The 24,972-nt window shown below is 44.8% G+C and overlaps 1 protein-coding gene across 1 annotated transcript in view; it reads right to left on the bottom strand.

Moving 5' to 3' along the window:
* LOC122926099 overlaps positions 1–23,792 on the bottom strand; it is a 39,400-nt gene extending 15,608 nt beyond the window's left edge. Inside the window, exons 1-5 of the mRNA XM_044277485.1 lie at positions 23,547–23,792; positions 21,069–21,158; positions 7,280–7,362; positions 4,978–5,156; positions 2,419–2,573 (exon numbers count right to left, since the gene is read on the bottom strand). Coding sequence (XP_044133420.1) covers positions 2,419–2,573; positions 4,978–5,156; positions 7,280–7,362; positions 21,069–21,158; positions 23,547–23,792 — 753 coding nt within the window. The remainder of the gene's footprint in view (positions 1–2,418; positions 2,574–4,977; positions 5,157–7,279; positions 7,363–21,068; positions 21,159–23,546) is intronic.
* Positions 23,793–24,972: the final 1,180 nt, after the last annotated feature.

Below are 24,972 nucleotides of genomic sequence, written 5' to 3'. Positions count from 1 at the left end.
GGTACAGATCCAGAGGTCCCTTGAGGTCTCTGCGCAGCGCCAGAAACTCCAGGCTGATCGCAGACGAGCGCCCGCTCCTTCCTACCAGGTCGGAGACCGCGTATGGTTGTCCACCCGCAACCTCAATCTTCGAGTGCCCACTCCCAAGCTGGCGCCTCGCTTTGTTGGTCCCTTCCGAGTGCTTCGCAGGGTAAACCCGGTAGCCTATGCCCTTGCGCTTCCTCCTGGCATGCGGATCTCCAACGTGTTTCATGTCTCCCTGTTGAAGCCACTGGTGTGTAATCGTTTCACTTCCTCGGTCTCGTCCGGTCCAAGTGGGCAATCATGAGGAGTATGAGGTGAGCAATATCCTGGACTCACGCCTGGTCCGCGGTCGGGTGCAGTTTTTGGTCCATTGGCGTGGTTATGGTCCAGAGGAGCGTTCCTGGGTTCCCTCCGCAGATGTCCATGCTCCTGCCTTGCTCCGAGCCTTCCATGCACGCTTCCCTCAGAAACCGTTCTTTACTCCGCGGAGGAGGGGCCCTTGAGGGGGAGGTACTGTCATGGTCTTACCTTCTTGCTGTTCTCCTTCGTTTGACATGTGCTGGCGGCCATCTTGGTTTCTGGGTTTCTTGTAGCCTCCCACCCTGCGGCTTCTCCTTCCCACTGGGAGGAGCTGGATGCCTAGCTCATATATATAGGAGGTCTGTGGCTTCAGTTCCTTGCTTGGTCCTCCTGTGTTCACATGCTTCCAAGACTGCTGCTGCTTCTGGTTCCTGATCCTGGCTTCGTCTGACTACCCTGCTGGTTCCTGATCCAGGCTTCGTCTGACTACCCTGCTGGTTCCTGATGCAGGCTTCGTCTGACTACCCTTCTGGTTCCTGACCTCTGGCTTCGCAAGACCCTGCTTCGGTTTAGCCATCCGTTTGGACTTTTGCCCTACAGCTTGGTTTTCAATAAAGCCTTCTTATTTCCACTTATCTCTTGTTGTACGTCTGGTTCATGGTTCCATGACATTACCCTTTCAAAACCCTGGGATTTTGCGTTCTTGTGTTTCGCTTTTTTGTTCCCTGCCTTCCCAGAGCCATCATTTTTTTATTTTTCCATTCATATAGCCATATGGGACTTGTCTTTTGCAGGAAAAGTTACATTTTCTAATAGTTCTATTTAATATAGCATACGATGTGGGTAAAATTGAAAACGCAATTCCACCATAGTTTTATGAATCTGTTTTTACAGTATTCCCTTTGTGGTAAAACTAATCTGTTCAGTTCACTCTCCAGGTCAGTATAATTACAGCGATAGCACATTTATATAGTTTTTCCTGTGTTTTAATATTTGTAAAATAAAAATAAAAAAATAAAGTTTTAAAAAAGTTTTTTCTTTGCATCACTATATTCTGACCCCAATAACTTTTTTTTTCCAATTTACATGTATGGAGCTGTATGATACCATTTTGCACTGTGTATGACTTTTTTGTTCAATATTTAGAGAGGTGACGTAACAAAAAAAAAAATTTCCTTTACTGGGTTCACTGTATGGGATAAATGTTAATTTGGGAAGATGGCAGTGCAAATAACTTTTTTTTTTTACGTTTATTTTTATTATGGGGAAAGTGGACAATTTTAATTGTGGGACAGAGGGCGCCACCTTCCCCCATCTAACCCCACAGATGCTATAGTCGCTACTGAAAAAGCTGTTGCTGCAGACCAAGTATCTGCACTGCCTGCCATCAAAAAATAGTGGGCGGTGGTTAAGGGGTTATCCCACAAAAAGTATATTGGATTGTGGGAGGTCTCACTGCTGAGATCCCAAGTTAGGCCTCATGCACACGAGTATCAATGCATCTGCAACAAAATGCAGAGGGCACACGGACTGCATCTGTATTCTACTGACTGCAAAATGGACAGCATTACCATTTTGTGGTAAGCTGACCATAAACATTAGCTTAATGTCAGGCAAACTCATCATTCAGCGGGACTGATTGGGGGGCCTGCCACACATCAGACGACCAAAGGGCAGAATCATGGCTGCGTTCTTCCGAAAACACCTATCCATAGCCTGTGTCTGAAATTGCATCTCAGCTCCATTGGAGTGAGAGCTGAAATACTGCACACAGCCTGTGGACAGAGGTGGTGCTGTTTCTGGAAGAAAGAAGTCATGTGTTTTAAATCCTGGACAACCCCTTTAACTGCCCAATTCTATTTTTCACGTGGCGATAAGTCGTTGACACGTGTCTAGTAGCAGTTTTCTTCCCTCTTCAGGACACATGCATACTTATCCGAACACGCATCTGTATATCAGTTGAACGTGAGCTTCCAGTTGAAGTAGTGTTCAGCTGTCTAATGTGTAAGGCCAGCCTGATTCTATTTGTTTTTCACCATTCACAGCCAAAGCTACAACAAACTGGTTTGGCTCCTGCTGCGTTTTCATACGTACATCCTCCGTCAGAGACTCATTGAGAATATCGTGCACCAAGCTTTCCACAACTTCCGTTTTGATTCTCCCTTCTTTTTGAAATCGGTCTCCCATCTCTGCCAACTGAGCACCTATCCTGCGGCAAAGATCTTCATCAACTACATGCTGCGGCCCTACTGAGGAAAAAAAATAAAAGTCCTTTAGCGCTCACCTGCAGTCAGCTTATTATAACAACTGATTACAATTAGTAATATCTGTTTCTGGGAAAGCTGGGTGACTACCAGGATTCTGGGTGCCCACCATTACACACAGTTCTGACAACCTTTTTCTCGGGCATAGCCAGTTGTCCTCATGACCGCTACTACTACAGATGCAGTCTAAAGTCTTAGTGACTCATCAGATTCATTTCCTTTATATTCCAACAGTTATAATGGCTTTAGGAGGGGGGGGGGGGCTTCCCAGTAATAACAGAGCGGTCATTTTTCTGGTTGTGCAGACAGAAAGTAATGGGCGCAATCCCATCCCTCCTGAACAAGTCATATTCTTGCCTCCCTGCTCAAAGAGGAAACTGTAGAGATTCCATTTTCAAGTTGCAAAAGACTATTTGCCACCACACGTGAAAAGGCTCATGCGCCACCTGTGATACTGCATATGTGCAGGGCCAAAGCCCAGTGCATGATCATGGAACATCTCATATAGAGGAACTATTCACTATATAGACTGTAAGGCCCCTTTCACACGGGCGAGTTTTCCGTGCGGGTGCGATGCGTGAGGTGAACGTATTGCACCCGCACTGAATCCTGACCCATTCATTTCTATGGGGCTGTGCACATGAGCAGTGATTTTCACGCATCACTTGTGCGTTGAGTGAAAATCGCAGCATGCTCTATATTGTCCGATTTTCACGCGACACAGGCCCCATAGAAGTGAATGGGAAGCATGAAAATCGCATAGCATCCGCAAGCAAGTACGGATGCGGTGCGATTTTCACGCACGGTTGCTAGGAGATGATCGGGATGGAGACCCAATCATTATTATTAATTATTAATTTAATAATAGCATTCTGAATACAGAATGCATAGTAAAACAGCGCTAGAGGGGTTAAAAAAAAAAAAAAAAAAATGTAACTCACCTTAGTCCACTTGATCGCGAAGCCGGCATCTCCTTGTGTCTCCTCTGCGCTGAACAGGATCTGGGGTGAGCTGCTGCATTAAATACCGGTTAAGGACCTTTGATGACGTCACTCCGGTCATCACATGGTCTTTTACCATGGTGAATCACCATGGTAAAAGATCATGTGACGTACCATGTGATGACCGGAGTGACGTCATCAAAGGTCCTTAACCGGTATAGCAGCTCACCCCAGGTCCTGTTCAGCGCAGAGGAGACACAAGGAGATGCCGGGCTTCGCGATCAAGTGGACTAAGGTGAGTTAAATTATTTATTTATTTTTTTAACCCCTCTAGCGCTGTTTTACTATGCATTCTGTATTCAGAATGCTATTATTTTTCCTTATAACCATGTTATAAGGGAAAATAATACAATCTTCAGAACATCAATCCCAAGCCCGAACTTCTGTGAAGAAGTTCGGGTTTGGGTACCAAACATGCGCGATTTTTCTCACGCGAGTGCAACGCATGACAATGTTTTGCACTCGCGCTGAAAAATTGCGCATTTTCCCGCAACGCACCCGGCTCTTATCCGGGCAAAAAACATGCCGCCCGTGTGAAAGAGGCCTTAATGTCCAGCCTGGGTCTGATCTATCACCTATTCCCACTTTATAGGTTTTGGGCACTGATGTTGGGCACCAACAATCTTTGATAGACGTATTATGACAGCCAAAAACTTTTACCACTGATGGAAATAATAATGCATCGGCATCCAGCCTTCCCTGTACATAATAGGAGCGCCACCGCACCACCAAATGATCAGACAGGTACAACGCAGTAGTCAGATCTGTACCGCTTATAACGGGCGATGGCGCAAATTCTGTATACTCGGCAGTGCTCCCATACTGATTTTTTTCATGGTCTTTTTTTAGCTTATAAAAAACAGCAAAGTCCTTTGGTTTTTGCAAGTTGTTTTTGTTTTGTTTTTTGTTTGTGGCGTTTTTAGTCACATTTTTTCTTGCAGACTTCCCCCACCCCCCCTATAAAGAGATCTATGGAAAAACATGAAAAAATATACACCACTCCCAAAGACTGCTCTGATTAGGGGGGTAAAAAAAACAAGGGGTAAAAAAATTTATGCAAGGAAATCACTTAAAGCGCCGGTACAAAAATAAAAATGCAGGAGTAACCAGCACTTTTTGTGACATTTAGATTGGTCTGATGTATGAACAGAGCTAATTTTGTATGTTTTTGTTAAAATATTTATGACACTTCTCTATTGATGAATTGCTAACACTGTATATGATTAGTAACCAGCTTACACGTTGTGTGCTCATATGTGGTGGTATAAACCAGAAGAGACTTTTGCAACTTGAAATTGAAGTCTGTGAGCTGTGGCCTGGAGTGAGAATTGGGGAGTGATCCCCCCCATCTGAGAATGTGCATTACATCAGAGACTGCTGCATCTTACCGGACATTTCTGCACAGTGAAAGGATACGCCACCATGACTGTCCGTCTCCAGTTCACCATCTTGATTGAGTGACCGTACTAATAACTGGAGCTCTGCCTTAAACTCAACGTCCACGGTCTTCTGATGCTCCAAGAATGCGACAAAAATGAGTTCCACGCTCATCCTTGTAAGAAGGGACCTGAAATATGGAGACAAAGCAAAATGTAAAGAAAAGTCATGTCCATAAGGGGGCAGTATTCTAGTAGTTATGTTATTGTACATCAGGGCAGTATTATAATAGGTATAGTTATATTCTGGTATATAGGGGTAATATTATAGTAGTTACATTCAGGGGCAGACAGGGAACTTAAAGTGGCCCCGGAAAAAACTCCCCTAAAAGTGGCCCTGGAAAAAACTCCCCTAAAAGTGGCCCCATGTTGTAGGCGAGACCAAATTTACAGAAGGCAGGCCAACACAAGTAGGCAGGGACAACAGAAGTAGGCGGGGCCAGCAATACAATAGAGCAGCATAAAATACCGCCCCAGCAGAACCAAATGCCACAGTGCCGCATAAAATACTGAGGACGGTGATGAAGTTGAATTCAGGAGGTCATCTGTGGCTGATGCCCAGGTATATATATTAATTAATACTGAGAGCATCAGACTGTTATGTACCCAGCCAGCGGCCTTAAGGAGGGCTCAAGTGGCCCCATGGGCAGATGTCCAAGGGAATTTTCCTAGTAAGGTACAGTAGGAGGAACTTTTATAGTATTTATATGCTTGTACACAGTGGCATTATTATTCTAGCTATATCCTTGTACCCAGAGGCAGTGTTAGAGTACATAGCGTTACTTCCCCAGCATAATTATGTCCCGAGATTGTGCAGTGTTTAGAGTAGCAGTGAAATGGAGAAATGGATGGGTGGAGATCTGTAAGTGAATTGCATAAGCACATGTTGCAGAATATGGGGTCATGCACACTAACATTTTTTTTTTCCACTTTCGTAAAAAAAAAAAAAAAACACAGTACCAGCAAAATGCATGAGATTAGAAAAATCTCCTGTATACTCTGCTTTTTTGTTCCATGCAGGAATTAACCGGACCTGCAGATTCTGAAACCTGCAGCATGTCAATTTGTTGTGTTTTTTTTTTTTTTTACCTTGCAGATTTCACGCTTCTCAATGCAACGGTGAGATCTGCCATAACATCACATCAAGTCCACCACGAAAACGGCAAATAACATGCAGATTTAGTTTGGATACACAGAAATCTGTGTGGATTTTCTGTTTGTAAACCTACACTAGTGTGCAGCCACCCTTACCACGGCGTGACCACTACACAGTGGATGGAGCTTTCTGCGCCTGGCTCCATCCACTCGTTTTCAGCTAATAATAATAATAATTATATAACAAAACGTCCCTAATATTACGGGCACTTTTGTAGTAAAATACAGGACTTTTAGTAATAATTTTACCCTTAAAGTTTCTTAAGATTTTACATTTTCATTATATTGTAGTTAGAAACTAAGGAGAATTGTAATGCATCCTTTATTCTTTACACCTTTTACTACATTTTCCCCAGAAACTTCATAAATTGCCACATCCAAATGTTTTCTCATCCTTAAGCCTCATGCACACGGCCGTGCCTTTTTTTTAGGTCCGCAAACCGCGGATCCGGAAAAAACAGAAGCCGTCCGTGTTGCCTTCCGCAATTTGCGGAACGGAAGCCAGCAATATAAATGCCTATTCTTGTCCGCAAAGCGCGGACAAGAATAGGACATGTTATATTTTTTTAGCGGGCTGCAGAACGGAGCCACGGATGCGGACAGCATACGGTGTGTTGTCCGCGTCTTTTGCGGCCCCATTTAAGTGAATGGGTCCGCATCCGAGCTGCCGTAAAACATGTCCTATTCTTGTCTGTTTTACAGACAAGAATAGGCAGGTCTACAATAGGCCGCCCATTCCGTTCAGCAAATTGCGGCTTCCATTTTTGGGGATCCGCAGTTTGTGTGCATGTAGCCTTATTTTCAGTAATTAGAGCAATTCCTTCTAATTCTCCTTGTCTCTGGGATAATTCTGCTCCATGAGGTGAAATGATGCCTATCACTAAATCCTTTTCTGTCTGCTGACTTTTAAAAAAGTTATACCGTAGTTGTTAGAAAACGCTTTTCCCTGCATACAATGAGGATAAGGAAACTGACCTGTACATGAAAAGATTAATACTCCAATCATTAGTATTTAAGATACCTGTAACATTATAAGTCATGACAAGTTATAAGCTATACTCAATTATGACATTGTGGTGTAATAGCCATCTTTACTTACAGCAGCTTGAGGAGAGTTAAACCGTCTGGAGCCGCCCTGGAGGTTTCACACCTCCTTATATTTATATCTGTGAGGTCACCGGCCTACAGGGACCAGGAAATACCCAGCACCATTCTTAACATGAGAGACTCACTAAATGACGTGTACAGTAATAACCCCCTTAACCACAGAATTTATCATTTTCCGGTCTACCCAAAGAAGTGATGTATGTTACACAATGGAGAAATACCACATTAAATATAGCTACAAGGACCACTTGGACACGGGACAGAGGATGCCGATACAACACTCAGAATGGAAACTAATCTATACATCAGCGTCAGAGGACATTATAGGGAGGAGGCATTAGACGAGAGGAGTACAACTCTCAGCATGTCCAGGGTGATATTGTGTAATAGAGGAATGGAGGGGATGTAAGAGGAGAGGACTACAATTTCCAGCATGTCCAGACCATTATTATGGGATATCAAGGGACATTACAGGGAGGAGGTACAAGAGGAAAGAACTACAACAGGTTGTTAGTGTAATATCGGAGGACATTTCAGTGCGGGGGTATAAGAGGAGAGAACTACAACTCTTGCCAACAAGCAGTGGTTGCTGTGCTTGCACACCATAGGAAAAAGCGACATCCTGTGCACCCTACCACAGGCCTGCCCACCAGAGAGGGTGGTGTTTTGTCCTCTCTGGTGGCCAGGACTGTGGTAGTGTGCACAGGATGTTCTATAGTGGGCAAGCATGACCACCACTGCTGGATCGCAAGGTGGTTGTAACCAGGGAAACGAGAAGTGTAGAATGTGATGGAAAAATGAAGGTAGCCAGCAAAGGAGGCAATATGGGCAATAACAATACAAGTAAGTGCTTTGTATTAACTTTCTCTACATGATAAATGCCATTTGCTAAAGTGAGACAACCCCTTTAAGATCCTTCTACACTGCTTTTCACACAAATAACCTACATCTATTTCCCACCTAACTAAAATATCCCTGTGACGATACCGCACCTCACAGCCCTGCCTGACACCACTGTACGTCGGGATCATGTGGTACGGTTTTGTCACAGGTTACCAAGATGTGACGTTCCGCCCTTCCTGGGAGTACGTAAGGTCAGCTTGGCACAGTTTTCCACACGGGGAGTGATAGAGGGTGGTCCACGATACCTTTGGCGTGACACAACACTCGCTCACAAACCTGACAAGCTGAGAGAGCTTTTTCACTGCCTCAGTGAAACAGAGCTCTTCCAGCCCGGTAGACTGACACCAGTTTCTTGTTAGATACAAGCCCGGTACGTTAACGGGATTATATCGGGCCAGAAACCCAGGTTATGCCGAGACACGGACGTGGGGATTTCGTGATCGAGATACAGAACAGGGCAAGAAAGAAGTCAGTGGTTCTTGAAAGCTGCAGTTTTTTTGCTGTATTCTTGGATGGTTGGTTGTTACAGTCACATGGGAGGCAGTGACGTGAGCATGTCTTCCAAGGTCCCTCCAAACACATTACATGACGTGACCCCCTTCAGAGAAAGACAATGGCCTGTGCCCTGCATGGGCACTTTAACCCTTAGTCACTCACACCCCTGGTGCCAATGGATCCGCCTGGACCGTTGGAGCACGTGGAGACCAAACATGGCATTGATATTTGGTTCCAGTTAGGGGTTCCCCATATCTCCCTTTCCCTGTGTCCCACAAGCAAACGTAGACCGGGAGAACATCCGTCTCGGTCCCAGGGTCGCAGAGACATAAACAGTTTATTTCTGAGATGTGCAGTTAGTTCATAATTTCTTATAAACTGCCTTTTCCCTGAAGTCTAGAGTTTCTTTGTTGTTGCAGACCAAATCTGCCCCCCATAGGCATTCATCCTGAAAGAGGAGCTGAGCTGCCAATGTGGCTGTGTGGGATGTGAAATGTAAACATGTGGCCGGGTTTTAAAGCAGGGCCACCTGTGGAGCCTTCCTCTGCCCAACTACCCCTCACCCTGAGCAAATGGCAGGAGTTAAATCATAACTCCACATATTCCTCACAATCCCCAGGGAGATCTTCCTTCTCTTTATTAAAAGGGTTGTTAAACATCTACAAAAAAGGAGCAGAGGGCTAGAAAGAGTTTGGGGGGGAAGGGAAAAAAAACCTAAAACACTCACCTTTTGAAAGTCCTGATGTTCCAGTGCTACCTTTCCTGTCCCTACCGCAAGGTATGACATTCCATATCAGTTCACAAGATTCAATTCTTGGCCTCATCTGTGACATGTGCACAAATGGTGGAGACGAGAACAACTAAATCTAGTTTAGTTTTTTTAAACACATTCTGGCTGTTCACTCGTTGGCATGGATCAGAAAAATGTAAGAATAACAGCAATTCCTTAATTTTTTTTCAACCGTATTTATGATGCAGTAAAAATGACATGATACCATTATTCTGCATTTCACTACGATTATGGTGATACCAAAGCTTAGACTTTTTAAAATAAAAATTTGCTTTTAGTCACCATATTCTGACACCCATGACTTTTTAGTTTTCTGCCATGCTGTCTGACCTGTAGCTTTTATCAACCCCATTTTCGGGTGCATACAACTTGAGAATTTTTTACTCATTGGGGGAAGGGGGTCGCGGCAAAGTGACAAAAAAAGGCAATTCTGGTAGTCTGTATTATGATTTTATATGATAGGTCAATATTATACTCCTGGAAAAACCCATTTAACCCACCCGTCATTTTCACCTTCCTGACAGAGCCTATTTTTGCAACTCTGACATGTATTACTTTTGGTGGTAATAATAACTGTGTAATGGTTTTATTTATCTAACCAATTCTGAGACCGTTTATTTGCTAAAGCTCGTGGTTAGTGGTAAATATGATTTTTATGTTTTACCTTTATTTATAAAAAAATATCTAAAATTTACCGAAAGTTTGCAAAAAGTGAGCAATCTTCATTTCTCTGCATTTAGGACAGATAGTGATACCTCTCACTAATTAAAGAGGTTGGCGAGCCTGTTTATATTGAAGGATAGGACATCATCGGTATCTGATCGGCGCGAGTCTGACACCTGGAACCCCCTCCATTCAGCGGTTTGAAGAAGAGGCAGTGCTTCATGTGAGCACTGCTTCTTATTTATTACACTGCCCATCGTCTTGTAAGTGCAGTGTAATTAGAAGTATTTACTTGAATGGAGCGAGTACTTGTATTTACACTATGCCACCATTAGAGAAGAGACAACGTGTAGCGTCATGAAGAGGAAGCAACGCTCACATGGAACTCCGTCTCCTCTTCAAACAGCAGGGGTGATGGGTGTTGAACCCCTGCCGATCAAATATTGATGATGAGGATAGGTCATCAATATTAACAGGCTGCACAATACTTTTAACAGTCACCATATGTCTGTTTTATGTTGGCGTCATTTTGCAAACGTCATTTTATTTTATTTTTTAGGTGAGGTGAGAAGACTTAAAATGTTAAAAGCAAAGGACCAGGTTTAGTTTTAAAGTCACGTTCAGGGGTTTACATAATAGAAAACATCAGTTTTAGAAAAAAAACACCCCTCAAATCATTCAAAAACTGATTTTACAAATTTAGTTAACCTTTCAGGTTTTCCACAAGAATGAAAGGAAAATGGTGGTGAAATTTGAAAATGTCAATTTGCAGATTTTTCTATTTCAATCCATGTTTTCCTGTAACACAGCAAGGGTTAACAGCAAAACAAACCTCAATATTTATTACCCCGATTCTGAATTTTACAAAGACACCCCATATGTCGTTGTAATCTGCCGTATGGGCACACGGTAGAGCTCAAAGGTGAAGGAGCGCCACATGGTTTTTGGTGGGCAGATTTTGCTGGAAAGGTTTTTTGGGTGCCATGCAACATTTGATGAGAACCTGTGGTATCCCTACAGTGGAAGCCTTGACCACATAGGTCAGTGATGGGGAACCTATGGCACGGGTGCCAGAGGTGGCACTCAAAGCTCTCTCTGTGGGCACCCACACCCTGGAAAAAGTCTATGGTGTACCAATATGCCTTTCCCTGCCATTCATCAGCGCAGGGTGCACTATGAACAGCACAGGCAGCGCACTGAATGTAGGCAGGCTGTTATAGCTAAATGATAAAGTACATGGTAGATATATTATACTGGTGTTCAGGTTAAATTGCCGTGTTGGCACTTTGCAATAAATAAATGAGGTTTGGGTTGCAGTTTGGGCACTCGGCCTCTAAAAGGTTCACCATCACTGCCATAGATGTTTCATAGAATTTAGTGCGCAGCATATGCCAGTGTGAAAACATGGTCTTCTGGTTTTATAAATCCCCTACATGTGGCCCTAATCTTATCCCTGGACATACAAGAGAGCACCATGCACATTTGAGGGCCCATGTCGTGATTTACACATCTTGTGCTGACAACTGTAGAGGTTCGTAACCCCTGAGAGGTGACCCCTTTTTGGAAACTTTGTCCATTAAAAGTATTAAGGGGTGGAGTAAGGGTACTTTCACACTAGCGTTTTTCTTTTCCGGCGCTGAGTTCCGTCCTAGGGGCTCAAATCCGGAAAACAACTGATCAGATTTATCCTAATGCATTCTGAATGGAGACCAATCCGTTCAGTATGCATCGGGATTAGGGCTGCAGTAAACGAATATTTTTGTAATCGAGTATTCTATCGATTATATTTCTCGATTCATCGAGTAATCTAATAAGAAAAAGCTACTTAAAATAACGTACGTAATTAGGTATGTATAAAGTTATTGGTTTGAAGGGGTTAATAACTTTATACATGCCTAATGCCAAGGTGCTTCCATTAACCCCTCCAAACCAATAACTTTATACATGCCCATTGGGTTTGGAGGGGTTAATGGAAGCACCTTGGCATTAGGCATGTATAAAGTTATTGGTCTGAAGAGGTTAATGAAAGCACCTTGGAGGTGCCTTCATTAACCCCTCTCTAAACCAATAACTTTATACATGCCAAGGTGGTGCTTGCAGCCTCCATTAACCACTCTCTCTCCATCTGCCTCCCCCCAGCCTCTGATCTGCTTGCCCCCAGCCTCTGATCTGCTTGCCCCCGCCTCTGATCTGGCTCCCCTCCCCCAGCCTCTGATCTGGCTCCCCCCCCCAGCCTCTGATCTGGCTCCCCCCCCCAGCCTCTGATCTGGCTCCCCCCAGCCTCTGATCTGCCTCCCCCCCCAGCCTCTGATCTGCCTCCCCCCCCAGCCTCTGATCTGCCTCCCCCCCCAGCCTCTGATCTGCCTCCCCCCCCAGCCTCTGATCTGCCTCCCCCCCAGCCTCTGATCTGCCTCCCCCCCAGCCTCTGATCTGCCTCCCCCCCAGCCTCTGATCTGCCCCGCCTCCCCCCAGCCTCTGATCTGCCTCTCCCCCCTCTCCCCAGCCTCTGATCTGCCTCCCCCCCTCCCCCCAGCCTCTGATCTGCCTCCCCCCCTCCCCCCAGCCTCTGATCTGCCTCCCCCCCTCCCCCCAGCCTCTGATATGCCCCCTCTGGTAACGCAACCCCCCCCCTCCCTCCCCAGTATTAATCATTGGTGGCAGTGGCCACAGGGTCCCCCTCCTCCCCCCCATCATTGGTGGCAGTGTCAGTTCCGATCGGAGCCCCAGCAGTGTAATGCTGGGGCTCCGATCGGTTACCATGGCAGCCAGGAGTCACGCTACTGAAGCCCTGGCTGCCATGGTATGTTAGTAGTGAGCAGAGAGCAGCGCATTATACTCACGTGCGCTGTGGCCGACGGTCGCTCCTTCTTCTGTCTCTGCTTACAGCATTAGCAATGCGCCGCACAGACCTATGAGAAGGAGCGACCGCCGGCCACAGCGCACGTGAGTATAATGTGCTGCTGTCTGCTCACTAACATACCATGGCAGCCAGGACTTAAGCAGCGTCCTGGCTGCCATGGTAACCAATCGGAGCCCCAGCATTACACTGCTGGGGCTCCAATCGGAACTGACACTGCCACCAATGATGGGGGGGAGGAGGGGGACCCTGTGGGATATGTCCGGCACATTCATTGGTGGCGCAGTGGCCACAGTCCTGTCCCTCCCCTCCCCTCCTCCTCCGTCCCTCCCCTCCTCCTACTTGGTCTTCAGCGGCAGCCGCGCACAGTGGGGAGGGAGGGACTCCCTCCTCCTCTTCCCTCAGCTGTGCCGGCCGCTCAGTCCTGCCTCTCTGGCTCCGGAGGACACGGAAGCGGTGAGTGAGACGCTTAATTTCACTCCCGCTCCGTGATCACGTGATCTGAACGATTCCTCGATGCAGGGAAACTGCATCGATGAATTTTTTGACTCGATTTAATCGAGTTATTCGAATAATCGTTTCAGCCCTAATCGGGGTGTCTTCAGTTCAGTCTTTTTGACTGATCAGGCTTTTCAGAAAACCGTAGCATGTTGTATTTTTTACCTCCGGACAAAAATCCTGAACACTTTGACTGAACGCCGGATCCGGTCTTTTTCCCATTGACTTGCATTAACGCCGGATCCGGCACCATGTGTTCATTAAACCCGAAAAATTTTAAAAAAAAGTTAAAGTCCATAAATGGCGGATCCGTTTTTTCCAATGCATTTTTTCATTGTGATCAAAATCCTGACCAGGATTCAAATGTAATCAGTTTTCACACGTTTTTCCGGATCCGGCAGGCAGTTCCGGTGTCAGAATTGAACGCCGGATTTAAACAACGCTAGTGTGAAAGTAGCCTTAGCGTTTTGAACTAAATCAAAATTATTTATTTTGCTTGTTAGGAAGGAGGATAAAGAAAAAGCAGCAATTTTGTCACTGCTTTTTGGATTTTGTTATTGTGGCATACACCATGCAGGAAAAATTACATTATCTTTATTCTGCTGTTCAGTACGATTACAGAGATACCATTTTCATATCTTTTATTTTACCACTTTTACACAACGCATAAAAAAACTAACAAAAAAAAAACCTGTTTTTGTGTTGCCATTTTCTGAATGCCATATCTTTGAAACTTTTTATGATGATGATCTTGTGTAAGGGCTCATTTTTTGTGGGATGAAGCATAATTGTCATTGGTACCATTTTGGGGTACATGTGACTTTTTGATTGCTTGAAATGATTTTTAGAAGGAAAGATAGAATTTTTTGGGTTGGCATAGTTTTTATTTAACTTTTTTTTTTTTTTTATACAGCATTTAGCTGACGGGATAGATAATGTGACATTCTTAGAGAACAGGTCATTATGGACGCAGTAATATCTAATTAAACTTTTTTTTTTTTTTTACACAATAAAAGCATTTTTGAAAAAAAAATTATAATGTTTTTGTGATGCCTTTTTTATTTTTTGGCAAACGCTTTGTGTGAGGGTTTATTTTTTGTGGGATGTGGTGACCTTTTCATTTGAACCATTTTTGATCACTCGATATTACACTTTTTGTGAAGAGAGAGGCATTTTTGTCACCGTGTTTACCGTATTTTATAGCATTCACCTGACGGGTAGATCATGTGATATTTTTATAGAGCAAATTTTATAGAGAGATAAATTTATGTGGCGGTACCTAGTATGTCTTTTAATTTTTTTTCTATTATAAAACACTTTTTAAATTTTTTTTATTTATGGGCCTCATATGATTCCGTACATGGCAAAAGCCTTTTTAAGGCTTCCGGGTGTGATGGCAACCATCAGAATCCTGCCACTAGAACGCATGGAGCCAATGGAGCAAGAGGGATGCAAAATATGAGATGCAGAGTAGATGAGAAAGCCCCCCCCCCCCCCAAAAAAAAAAAAAAAAATAGTTTTGCAAAAAAAACTAAACAAAAAAAAAACATAAACGCATTAAATATGAAAAAAAAAAAAAAGAGCGCTGTTCTTTCAGTAAGCAAAAAAAAAAAAGCCAGATCAAACTTGTTTGTTTGGGGTCCTTAAGGGGTTATTTAAAACCATGCAAAAAAAAAAAAAAAAAAAATCTACAGAGGCGGCTGGCACTAATAATCATACATGACAATTTTTGAGAAGGGACAGCAAAGAGATTCGGAAAACTGAAATAGTGAAAATAGTCAAATAATGAATATGACCCACAGATTAGACCTTCCCATCTATATTTAAGGGTGCATTCACACAACCATATTTATTATGTGTCCTTTTTTTTTTATTTATTTGCAGACTCATTGTAACAAAACCGACAAGAATTGGACATGCTCTATCTTTTTTTTGCGGGGCTGTGGAACGAACATACAGTTGTGGACAGCATATGGTGTGCTGTCTGCATTTTTGGTGGCCCCACTGAAATGAATGGGTCCAATCCGCATTTTTTTGTAGATCGGATGCGAACCAATAATACGGTTGTGTGACTGGGGCCCAATACAGACCCAAGTCAAGACTCCTCCCTTTAATACAGACCTCAGCCAAGATCCACCCACTATGACTCCAGACCACTCCTACAAATTCTGTTCAGACCACACAGAGAGTCTTCTCTTAATATTTTCATTTTTTTTTTTTTTACCCAAAACCCAACATCAGATCAGACCAACCTATGTGTGACAGATCAGTCATGGTTAGAAATCATGTTCCTGTCGCCATGGTTAGATTGTATATCCTATTGTAGTGGCGCCCACAGTCCTCAAGCTGGGGCTGAGCCTGATGATGCAGCATCTGACGCCAGGGAAGAGGCCAGCTTTCTGCAGAGCTCCCTTCTGGGAGATTTCACTGGTGCCTTGATAACTCATCTGGGAAGATGATAGGTCTCTCCTTTGTGACGAGAGAGTTGGCAAGTTTGTACTCCAGCAAATGGCGAATACCAACTCTAAATACGACACTGCAACGACTGCACCCAGAACAACAGCTGAGGCTCTGCAACGTGAAGAATGAGTGATATGGCGGATGATCCAAGAAGACCGTATATGAGCACAAGAGTCACATCCAGAGACTTAACAACTGCACTAGACAGGAAGTCCAAATACATCACACTCCTAACTCTCTACTTTTACCTGTGCGGTCAATTTAAATTGTCATCAGACGTCCATTAGATCCAGACATCTTATACTACCATAAGGCCCCTTTCAGATTAGCGAGTTCCATGCATCGGACTCGCAGTGCGAGTACGCGGCAGCTTCCACCCTTACCTCCCATCACTGATGGGCTCATAGTATTATATAGATTTATGCCAAAAGTGGCCATGGAAAAAAAAATACCTAAAAGTGACCCCATAAATTGACAGGAGGCAGGGGGTGTCAGCAATACCATAGCGCAAAATACCACATACCACAGTGCTGCTCAATATGTTGCCCCAAAAGCTGTCCTTCTGAGTTGGTCATCAATAGAGGCAATTTTGACATCTTCCAGTTGTCTCTGATTAAGATATGGAGCAGGGTGCTTAGGAGGTGAGATGCGGGACATAGTTGATTTCAGGAGGGCATGTTGCTGGCCAAGTACCCGAGTACCTGATTTTCACAGAGTTAATTACCACTGATAGCCTATTATGTATCCAGCCAGCAGCAGAGATGGGGGACTTGGGCTACCCCCTGGGAATCAGCCCACCGGGAAATTTTCCTGTAAGGTCTATGGCCAATCCGCCCCTGATGCTATGTAACAGTTCTGGAATGTATTGGGTAAGGGTCCATTCAGACGTCCATAGGCGCTTTGTGGTCCACAAATTGCGGACCCCCAAAACACGGATACCGTCTGTGTGCGTTCTGCATTTTGCGGGCCACACATGGCCGGCCCCATGGATGAAATGCCTATTCTAGGACATGCATTATCTTTTTTGCAGAACTACGGATGCGGACAGCACACATGTGTGGTCCGCATCTTTTGAGGCCCTATTGAAATAAATGGGTCCGCACCTGTTCCGCAAAATTGCGGAACAGATGCGGAGCCAGAAATACAGACGTGTGAATGGACGCTAACACTGACAGCATTAAATCCAGGCCTGTATTTCTGCACTTCTAAGGGCTCTTTCACACGAGGAATCACGCTCCGTGTGGGAGAGGGATTGGGTGTTCTGGACTTAGGAAGTGGACGGTATTATCATGATTGATAATGCTGCGTGCTTCTGCGTGACCTTTCTGCAATGAAATCATACTGACATGTCTCCATGAAAGTAGGCAAAATGTGGCGCAACTCACCACTCAAAACATGAAGAAAATTATGCCTGCCTTAGACTGTTTTTACGACTAAATTAGGCACACCTACGTAATTAGTGCAAAAGTTTGAAAACTTCTGAATTAGTCTTAAAAATGAAAACAGGTTCAAATGCCTCCAACATGGGTGCAAAATTAATTGATAAATGAGACTTAAAAAAATAAGGATTTTTTAACTCATGAAAACAGGCGGTGACACTTTTGTAAATGTGTGTCAGGCCCCAGTGTGTCAAAGCCTATGGTGTGTGAAGGCATCTGCCGAGCTGCTGTCCTGTGTATGCAGGGATGGACAGATCACTTGTGCAGAAGGTTCACCATGTCTGGCGGTGTAAAATCTGGAATAATTACCTCTCCTAGGTTATTAGGAGGAGATATAATTATTGTGACCTGTAGGTGGTGCTTCCTCCTTCCTGTACTAATACCACAGGAGGTCTCTGGAGCTGGGGACCTGACAGTAAATGCAGCATTTTTCTAGGCTGCTGACTGAAAGAAGGAAGGAGACAGAGATGATGGGAGTCCTGTCACGCTTTGCTGTAGGAGGGAAACCCACACCGAACACAGGAAGGAAAGGGGTGAGGGGAAAGGCTTAGTAACTAGGGAAAGGAGCAGGTCACCTCCTAGAGAAACCCTAATGAAAGTCCTGACTGACTGCAAGTATGAACTGACCCCAGAGGTAGGCGAGTTCATACACAGGAACCTAAAATCCTAACTCACCCTGTAGGACCCTGGTACTAATGTCAGGATAAGAGACAACCTGTTCCTCAAAACTGTAGGACGAAGAGGAGTCTCCCTCAGGCCTAAACAAAAATGGCAGGGAAAAGAACAACACAAGAAAACCCCAACAATAAACAGGGGAAGGAGACACTTAACTTCAAATGGCTATGGAAGCACAGGAACTTCGCCGAGATCCAAACACTAGAAATCCAAAACAAGACTGAAGCTATAAAGCGCACAGCATGGTGGGAGAAGCCACAATAAATAGGGAAGGTTAAATGACTACATAAGCAACTCCTGAGGCAAGGGGTGAGACCATACCAGAAACAAATTGATCCATAAGAAACCTGTCAGATCAAACCACTTGTTGACAGTCTCACAGATCTCCTGGCACCTGTCACGGGAACGTCCGTGACAGGTCCATGGGATACTTTTTTTTTTAAATCAGATATTTTTTTTAATTAAACAAGTATTCAAGATACAGAAAAAAATAAACGAAAAATAAATAAAGGGATGGGTATAGACAATCAAATTTGGCATTTAGATAATTGTCAAGACTTTTTCCATAATTGACATCCATATTTCAATAGTGAAAGCAAAAGAAACAGAAATATACCCTAAAATAAACCGCCCCCCCACAACCCACCTACCAGCGATGAGACAGGTACTCCAACACTTGTATAGGTAGCGTGTGTCAGAACGTTGAAGAAGATAGAACTGTCACCCTGAATAAGGTTTTAGCCCCTTCACTTTCCATGATAAACTTGTCTCTCAACTCCTTCTCCCCAGGATCACCCACCATAGTCATCATTCCCAATTCCGGTCTCGTATGTGCAAACTCAGAAACCACACGCAGCTCTGAGGCCACACCTCCCATCACAGCCACGGCAATCATAAGCCAAACTATGCCGCATTGATCCTATAAGACAGTGGTCCCCAACCTTTTTTGCACCAAGGACCGGTTTCATGCAAGACAATTTTCCCAGGGACCGGGGGGGGGGATCTGGTCGGCACTGACTGATTCACGCGCATAACAAAACACAAGGTGCATATTAAAATATATAACACTATGTATGAGGCGGCTGGGGCCAAGGTGACATATTGCATGGGGCCACAAAGACATTATACTGTACGAGGCGGCTTGGGACAAGGTGACATTATACTGCATGGGGTGGGCCAAATGGTGACATTATACTGCATGGGGTGGGCCAAATGGTGATATTATACTGCATGTGGCAACAATTCCTCCCCCCATACAATATCTATTCAGTGTCTGCATGGCATGAATAGCTGAGGGCTTGCTGGGCTTTGTAGTGCACTTAAGGCCATAGGTTGCTTTTTTTTAACTAACCTATTGTATGATGCAAACACAGAGCATCACCTACCTCAGGCAGTAACAGCGACAACCCCATGACAGCAGCCAGGGCCCACACAGCACACAGGGTCATGCACTGCAGGTCGTCACCAGCCAGAGTAATGTACAGCAAGCCACACTAACCTGAAAACACTACACTTCTGACTGTGATAAGCCCCACCCCCAATCCATTTATAGCCAATCAGCATTTGTCTTACCATTAATCAATCAGTGGGCCTGTTATAGCTGCTCTCACATCAGGTGTACATGAAAGAAGCACTGGGATTGGCTGGGAGAAGCTGCCTGAATGATGGTCATACTGGTATGGAGATTGCCGGCTCTTGCATTTCCACTTGTCTGTATTTTCGCGGCCTGGCAAACAATAATCCAGGGCCCTGTCCTGGGCCGCGGACCGGTGGTTGGGGACCACTGCTATAAGATACCCACTTGTCCCAGATTTTTGTGAACTTGGCCAAGTGCTGGCTTTTTAATATATACTCCTTTTTCCAGACGAAGAATCTAGAAGGGGGCTGGGGTCTAAGCCAGTATTTAGCTATTCATTTCCTGGCCTGGAAGAGCAAACACTGCACCCCCAGGTGCGAATTGCGATTTGTAATGTCCAACGGTCCCAACACACATGTCCTCGGACCAGGCGGGACCACAATGTGGTAAGCATCTTTAATATAGGTTAGAACGCCTTTCCAGAAATTCCGAAGCTCCGCACACTCCCAGAACATGTGCATCAGGGATACAGGACTCTCCTCACATCTAGGACAGGAAGCATCATTCCTAACCCTGATCTTGAACAGAAAGGATGTTCCAGAATTGGAACATACGCTGGCCCTCGCAGACTGATAACTGAGGTGTTAGTGCCAGTATGGCTTTCCATTGATCCTCTGATATATAACCAACCTCCCCCTCCCATTTTGTTTGACCACCAAGGAGTCATGCCTCAGAGATTTCACAAACAGATTCCTGTATATGGACGATATTAGTCCACTCGAGGAGCCACAGGTGAGAATCTGTTGCAGCAATTGGACTGTTGTACATGTAAGCCACATAGATTTTGCCTGTACCTGGAATGCATGTCTTAATTGCAAAAAATTAAAAAAGGCCATATGAGGAAAGGCAAACTCATTCCTGAATTGTTCAAAAGAAACACACCATCTCTTTGCAGTTGATACAGGAACACCACACCCTTCCGTTTCCATTGGGAGAACCCCTCTAGGCGATACATTTGAAGTAACTGGGGATTTCTCCATAGAGGAGTGACCTGGGTGAATAGACTTGTCCCAATTTATACGAAGACCAGACTGGTCTCCAAAGTCTTGTATAAGGGACATTAATGGGCCTATCAACCCCTCCACATCCCCCACATATGAGCATGTCGTCCGCATATAAGGAGACGCGTTCCTCTGACTCCCATTGGGAACCCCACAATTCTATTAGATAATCGAAGCAGGCATGAAGTGGCTCAATTGCAATAGCGAATAAAAGAGGGGAAAACTGGCATCCCTGACGGGGACCCCTCCCCAACTCAAAGGCTTCCAATGTACCACCATTAGCTCTGATCCTAGCTTTGGCACCGCAATATAGTAGTTGAACCCAGGAAATAAAAGTATCCCCAAATCCCATGACTCTTAATACCTCCCATAGGTAGCGCCATTCAATACGATCAAAGGCTTTGGTGGCATCAAGGCATAGTATAGCCCGACTTCCTGCCGATTCCGACCGCCTCTGGAAATTAAGAAATAGCCGTCGAAGGTTAATTGAAGTAGATCTATCAGGCATAAAATCAGCTTGATAACTATGTATAATGGCCGAGATTACGGCTTGTAGCCTGTTCAACAGAATCTTAACATCAGATGTTAACGGAGATCGTTCTATACGAATCAGGGAGAGTCGGGTCTTTCCCATGTTTTGGCAATACAACGATTATTGCCTCCTTCATAGAACCGGGCAATTCTCTTTTTTGAAGGGAGTCGATGAACACCAATAGCAACTGAGGTAGTAAAAGGGTGCTATATTTTTCAAAGAACTCTGCCGGTAGTCCATCTAACCCGGGAACTTTTTTTACTCAGGAATGATTTAAGCTCCACTTCTAATTCCGTCAATGACAGAGGTTTATCTAAGTTAGACGCACACTCTGCTGAGAACCGTGGGGTAGAGATCCCAGCAAGGTAATCTGCAATATTTGTGGGGCCCATCGTTAACTTAGACTTATATAGAGTTTTATAATACGTATGAAATACCGCCAGTATATCAGTCTGCCGTAACCAAAGATCCATCAGCTCTCTGAAGCCTGTCAGAACTCCCCCCAGCTTCAAAATATTGTTGCTTGAGAAAAAAGCGTCTATTATCAGCGTTATGGAGTAAATGTTTCTTTAGGTCTGTCCGCGCCGTCACCAATGACGTCTCATGCTAACGTGAGGGATGTTCAACAAATCTCTTTTCCATCTCCATAACTAGGTCCTGGAGCTGTTTTAAAGTGTCTCTGGACCTAGTTTTGTGTTGACTAATCCGATGGATGTGTTGTCCACGGATACATTTCTTACAGGCATCCCACACTACTCCCATAGGTGCCGACCCTTCATTGTTAGTAAAAAATTCCCGCAGCTCTCCTGCGATACCCTCCCCACCATCCACCAGCTGCAACCAAAAAGGGTTGAGCCTCCATGTACCAACCCCAAAAGGTCTCCTTTCACCCAATTTAAGCACTAGGTTAATAGGGGAGTGGTCAGATAGACCTCTCGGCAGGTAGATAGCATCCACTACCAAAGACAACATATCCGGGGACCCTATAGCTAGGTCTATCCTAGGGAGAGAGTGGTAAAAGCTGGAGAAGCAGGAGAATCGGTGTATGTCCGGATTTCTCACTCGCCAGATATCATGCAAATCCAGCTCTCATAGTACTGTGGCAAATTTAGTGTCTCTATCTGCACCCGATGCCCCTATCCTGTCCAACCTTGCGGACGGGCAAGTATTGAAATTGCCAATTATCGCTTATCAGTGTACCCATCTCACCGCTCAACCCACCCACTCCCCAAACCCATATAAACAGTTTAAACATAAAGTCATTTTCCAGAAATGCGCTCCATAAAGAATGTAACAAAAAAATATATATATGGGGCAAAAAAACATTCCTGTAGCCAGGCACTGGCTTAGTAAAAAAAACTATCAAAAACATATTTTGAACTAACAGTAAGCAAGGTTGCTTCCCTAACCTGCCTCCTAGGCAGTACAGTCTGCAGCATATAGACGAATTATGTACTATATAAAATGCGTCCTCAACCGAGTGGCCTAAAACAGACGGACGTATACACTCTAGTAAAAGTATACTACTATCTCTTGTGAACCAATAGTAAGTATTATTACAGTTCTAAGAGGTCTAATACTAAAGATAGAGACCACAGTAACAAGGTAAAAATCAAACAAACAATATATTGCATTTATAGGGCGCGTCTTGTGAACTGAGCGGGATTCACAAAAGTCCCACGGAATTGTAGAAGACGTATTCAGCCTGTGCTCGCTGAAGCTTTGAGGGAGCGTTCGTTGGTTTCCAACCACTGCACCGCATCCAGCGGTGTTACAAATATGCAAACTTCTCCATGCGCTACCACCCGCAGCTTGGCAGGGTACAACATAGAATAGGGAATCTGTAAGTCCCGTAGGCGACGTTTCACATCTTGGAATTTCACTCTTCTGCACTGGACCTCAGCGGAAAAATCCAGGAAGATAGATATTTTATTTCCATTGATTAAGAGATCAGGATGATCTCTAGCCTTCTTGATGATAGCATGTCTGTCCCTGAAGTGCAGCAGCTTCATCAGGACTGGACGAGGGGAGCCCCTGGTGGCAGAGCGTGGAATGGCACCCTATGTGCTCTTTCAATGGCAAAAACACGAGGCAAAGAGTCCTTTGCCAAATTTAAGGGTCAGCCAATCTTCAAAAGACACTACTGGGTCAGATCCCTCAGCCTTTTCAGGGACCCCCAATCAGCCAGAGATTATTTCTGTGCAACCTATTTTCTAGGTCGTCAGTTTTGGACATTAATAAAGACACATTATGTATAATTCTGCCGAGATCCCCCTTCTCTGGGGGTAGCTGATCCTCAATACTGCTCACTCTATCTTCCACCTCTTTGAGCCTCTCATTCACCTGTCTGAGGTCTCGCCTGATGAGGGAGACATTTTCCTGCAGACTGCCCATATTTGTATTAAGAATATGTAGTGAGCAGCTGGAGTGTTGCACAGCAGTAAAGACATCTCCAGTAGTAACAGAGTGCTCCAACTCCATAAGTTTGACTAGTACTTCACAGGCTGGGGCGTTTTCCTGTATAACCTTTACTCCTGCTGATTGTAAGGCTGCCATTTTCGGGGCCATGTGAACCTTTTCAGAGCCTCCAGAGGGGTTTGGCATGGGCTCCTCTAAGGGGTGTACAGGGGTGTCGACCGCTAGTGTCAAAGGGAGCACAGAGGAGGAGCGAGCGTATTTACCCAGGCACCTCTGCAGCGGTGCCATCTTGTTTCGTGGTTGCCGGAGGCCCGACGTCTCTCTGCTCCCTCTCCTTCTTCCCGGTGCGAGTCATTTCGGCACAGGAGGGAACCGCACAGCTCGGGGAAGCTGCCCGGGGTCTGTAGAAGCGATAAGTAGCGCTGCAGACTGAGGATGTTGTTGGATTACAGGAAGGCTGAACGGGAGCCTCTCAGTGCTGCGTCCTCTCACATGCCCGACCGGACCACGGACCACGCCCCCCAGGGTCCATGGGATCATTAATGCAACCAGGATGAGTGCTGAACAATTTTGGAGATCGGCATGTATTTAAGTAGATGCTGCTTCAGCTGGAGGACAGTGTGTGAACTGCAGAGCGAGGATAGGGGGGCAGGGGCTTGTGCTAAATGCACTGCCCCACATTTACTAATACGGGCCAAGAGCCCATTCACACAACCTATTTTTCTATCCGCATCCGTTCGGCATACACTTGAAAAGATGTGGACAGCACACCATGTTCTGTCCACATCTGCAGCCCCGCAAAAAAGAACACCTGTTTTTGTGGACAAGAATAGGCATTTACAAAATGGTCGTGTGAATGGACCCTAACAGTAAGTCACGCTGCCCTAGATTTATCACAGGGCTGATGCTGGGTAATAACTCTGGGATACCTATAGACTACCTATTTGTTGGCTAAAGTTTAGGATAATTATGGCACTTTTTTGGCACTCATATTTCTGGCAGTCCCATGGAGAAGAATGGAGTGGCAGTTTGCATGCTTGACCTGCTGCTCCGTATATTTGATGGGGGCCCTTCAATAAGATCCCTATTGATCTAATAGTTCTATCTTGTGGATAGGGGATAACATGAAATTACTAATTGCTTGAATCCCCACCATTCATGAGAACAGGACCCATACCCCGTGGAGACCCCTGAAATGAATAGAGTAGCAGGTCGAGCATGCACATTGCAGCACCATTCATCTGTATAGGACTGCTAGAAATAGAGCGCTGTACTCTGCTTTATCTGGCAGCACCATAGAGGTGATTGGAGTAGAAGT

Source organism: Bufo gargarizans, chromosome 2, assembly GCF_014858855.1.
Source record: "Bufo gargarizans isolate SCDJY-AF-19 chromosome 2, ASM1485885v1, whole genome shotgun sequence".
NCBI classification, from domain to species: Eukaryota; Metazoa; Chordata; class Amphibia; order Anura; family Bufonidae; genus Bufo; species Bufo gargarizans.
Note: the sequence above shows the minus strand (reverse complement) of the source record. Positions and strands in the feature narration are given on the sequence as shown.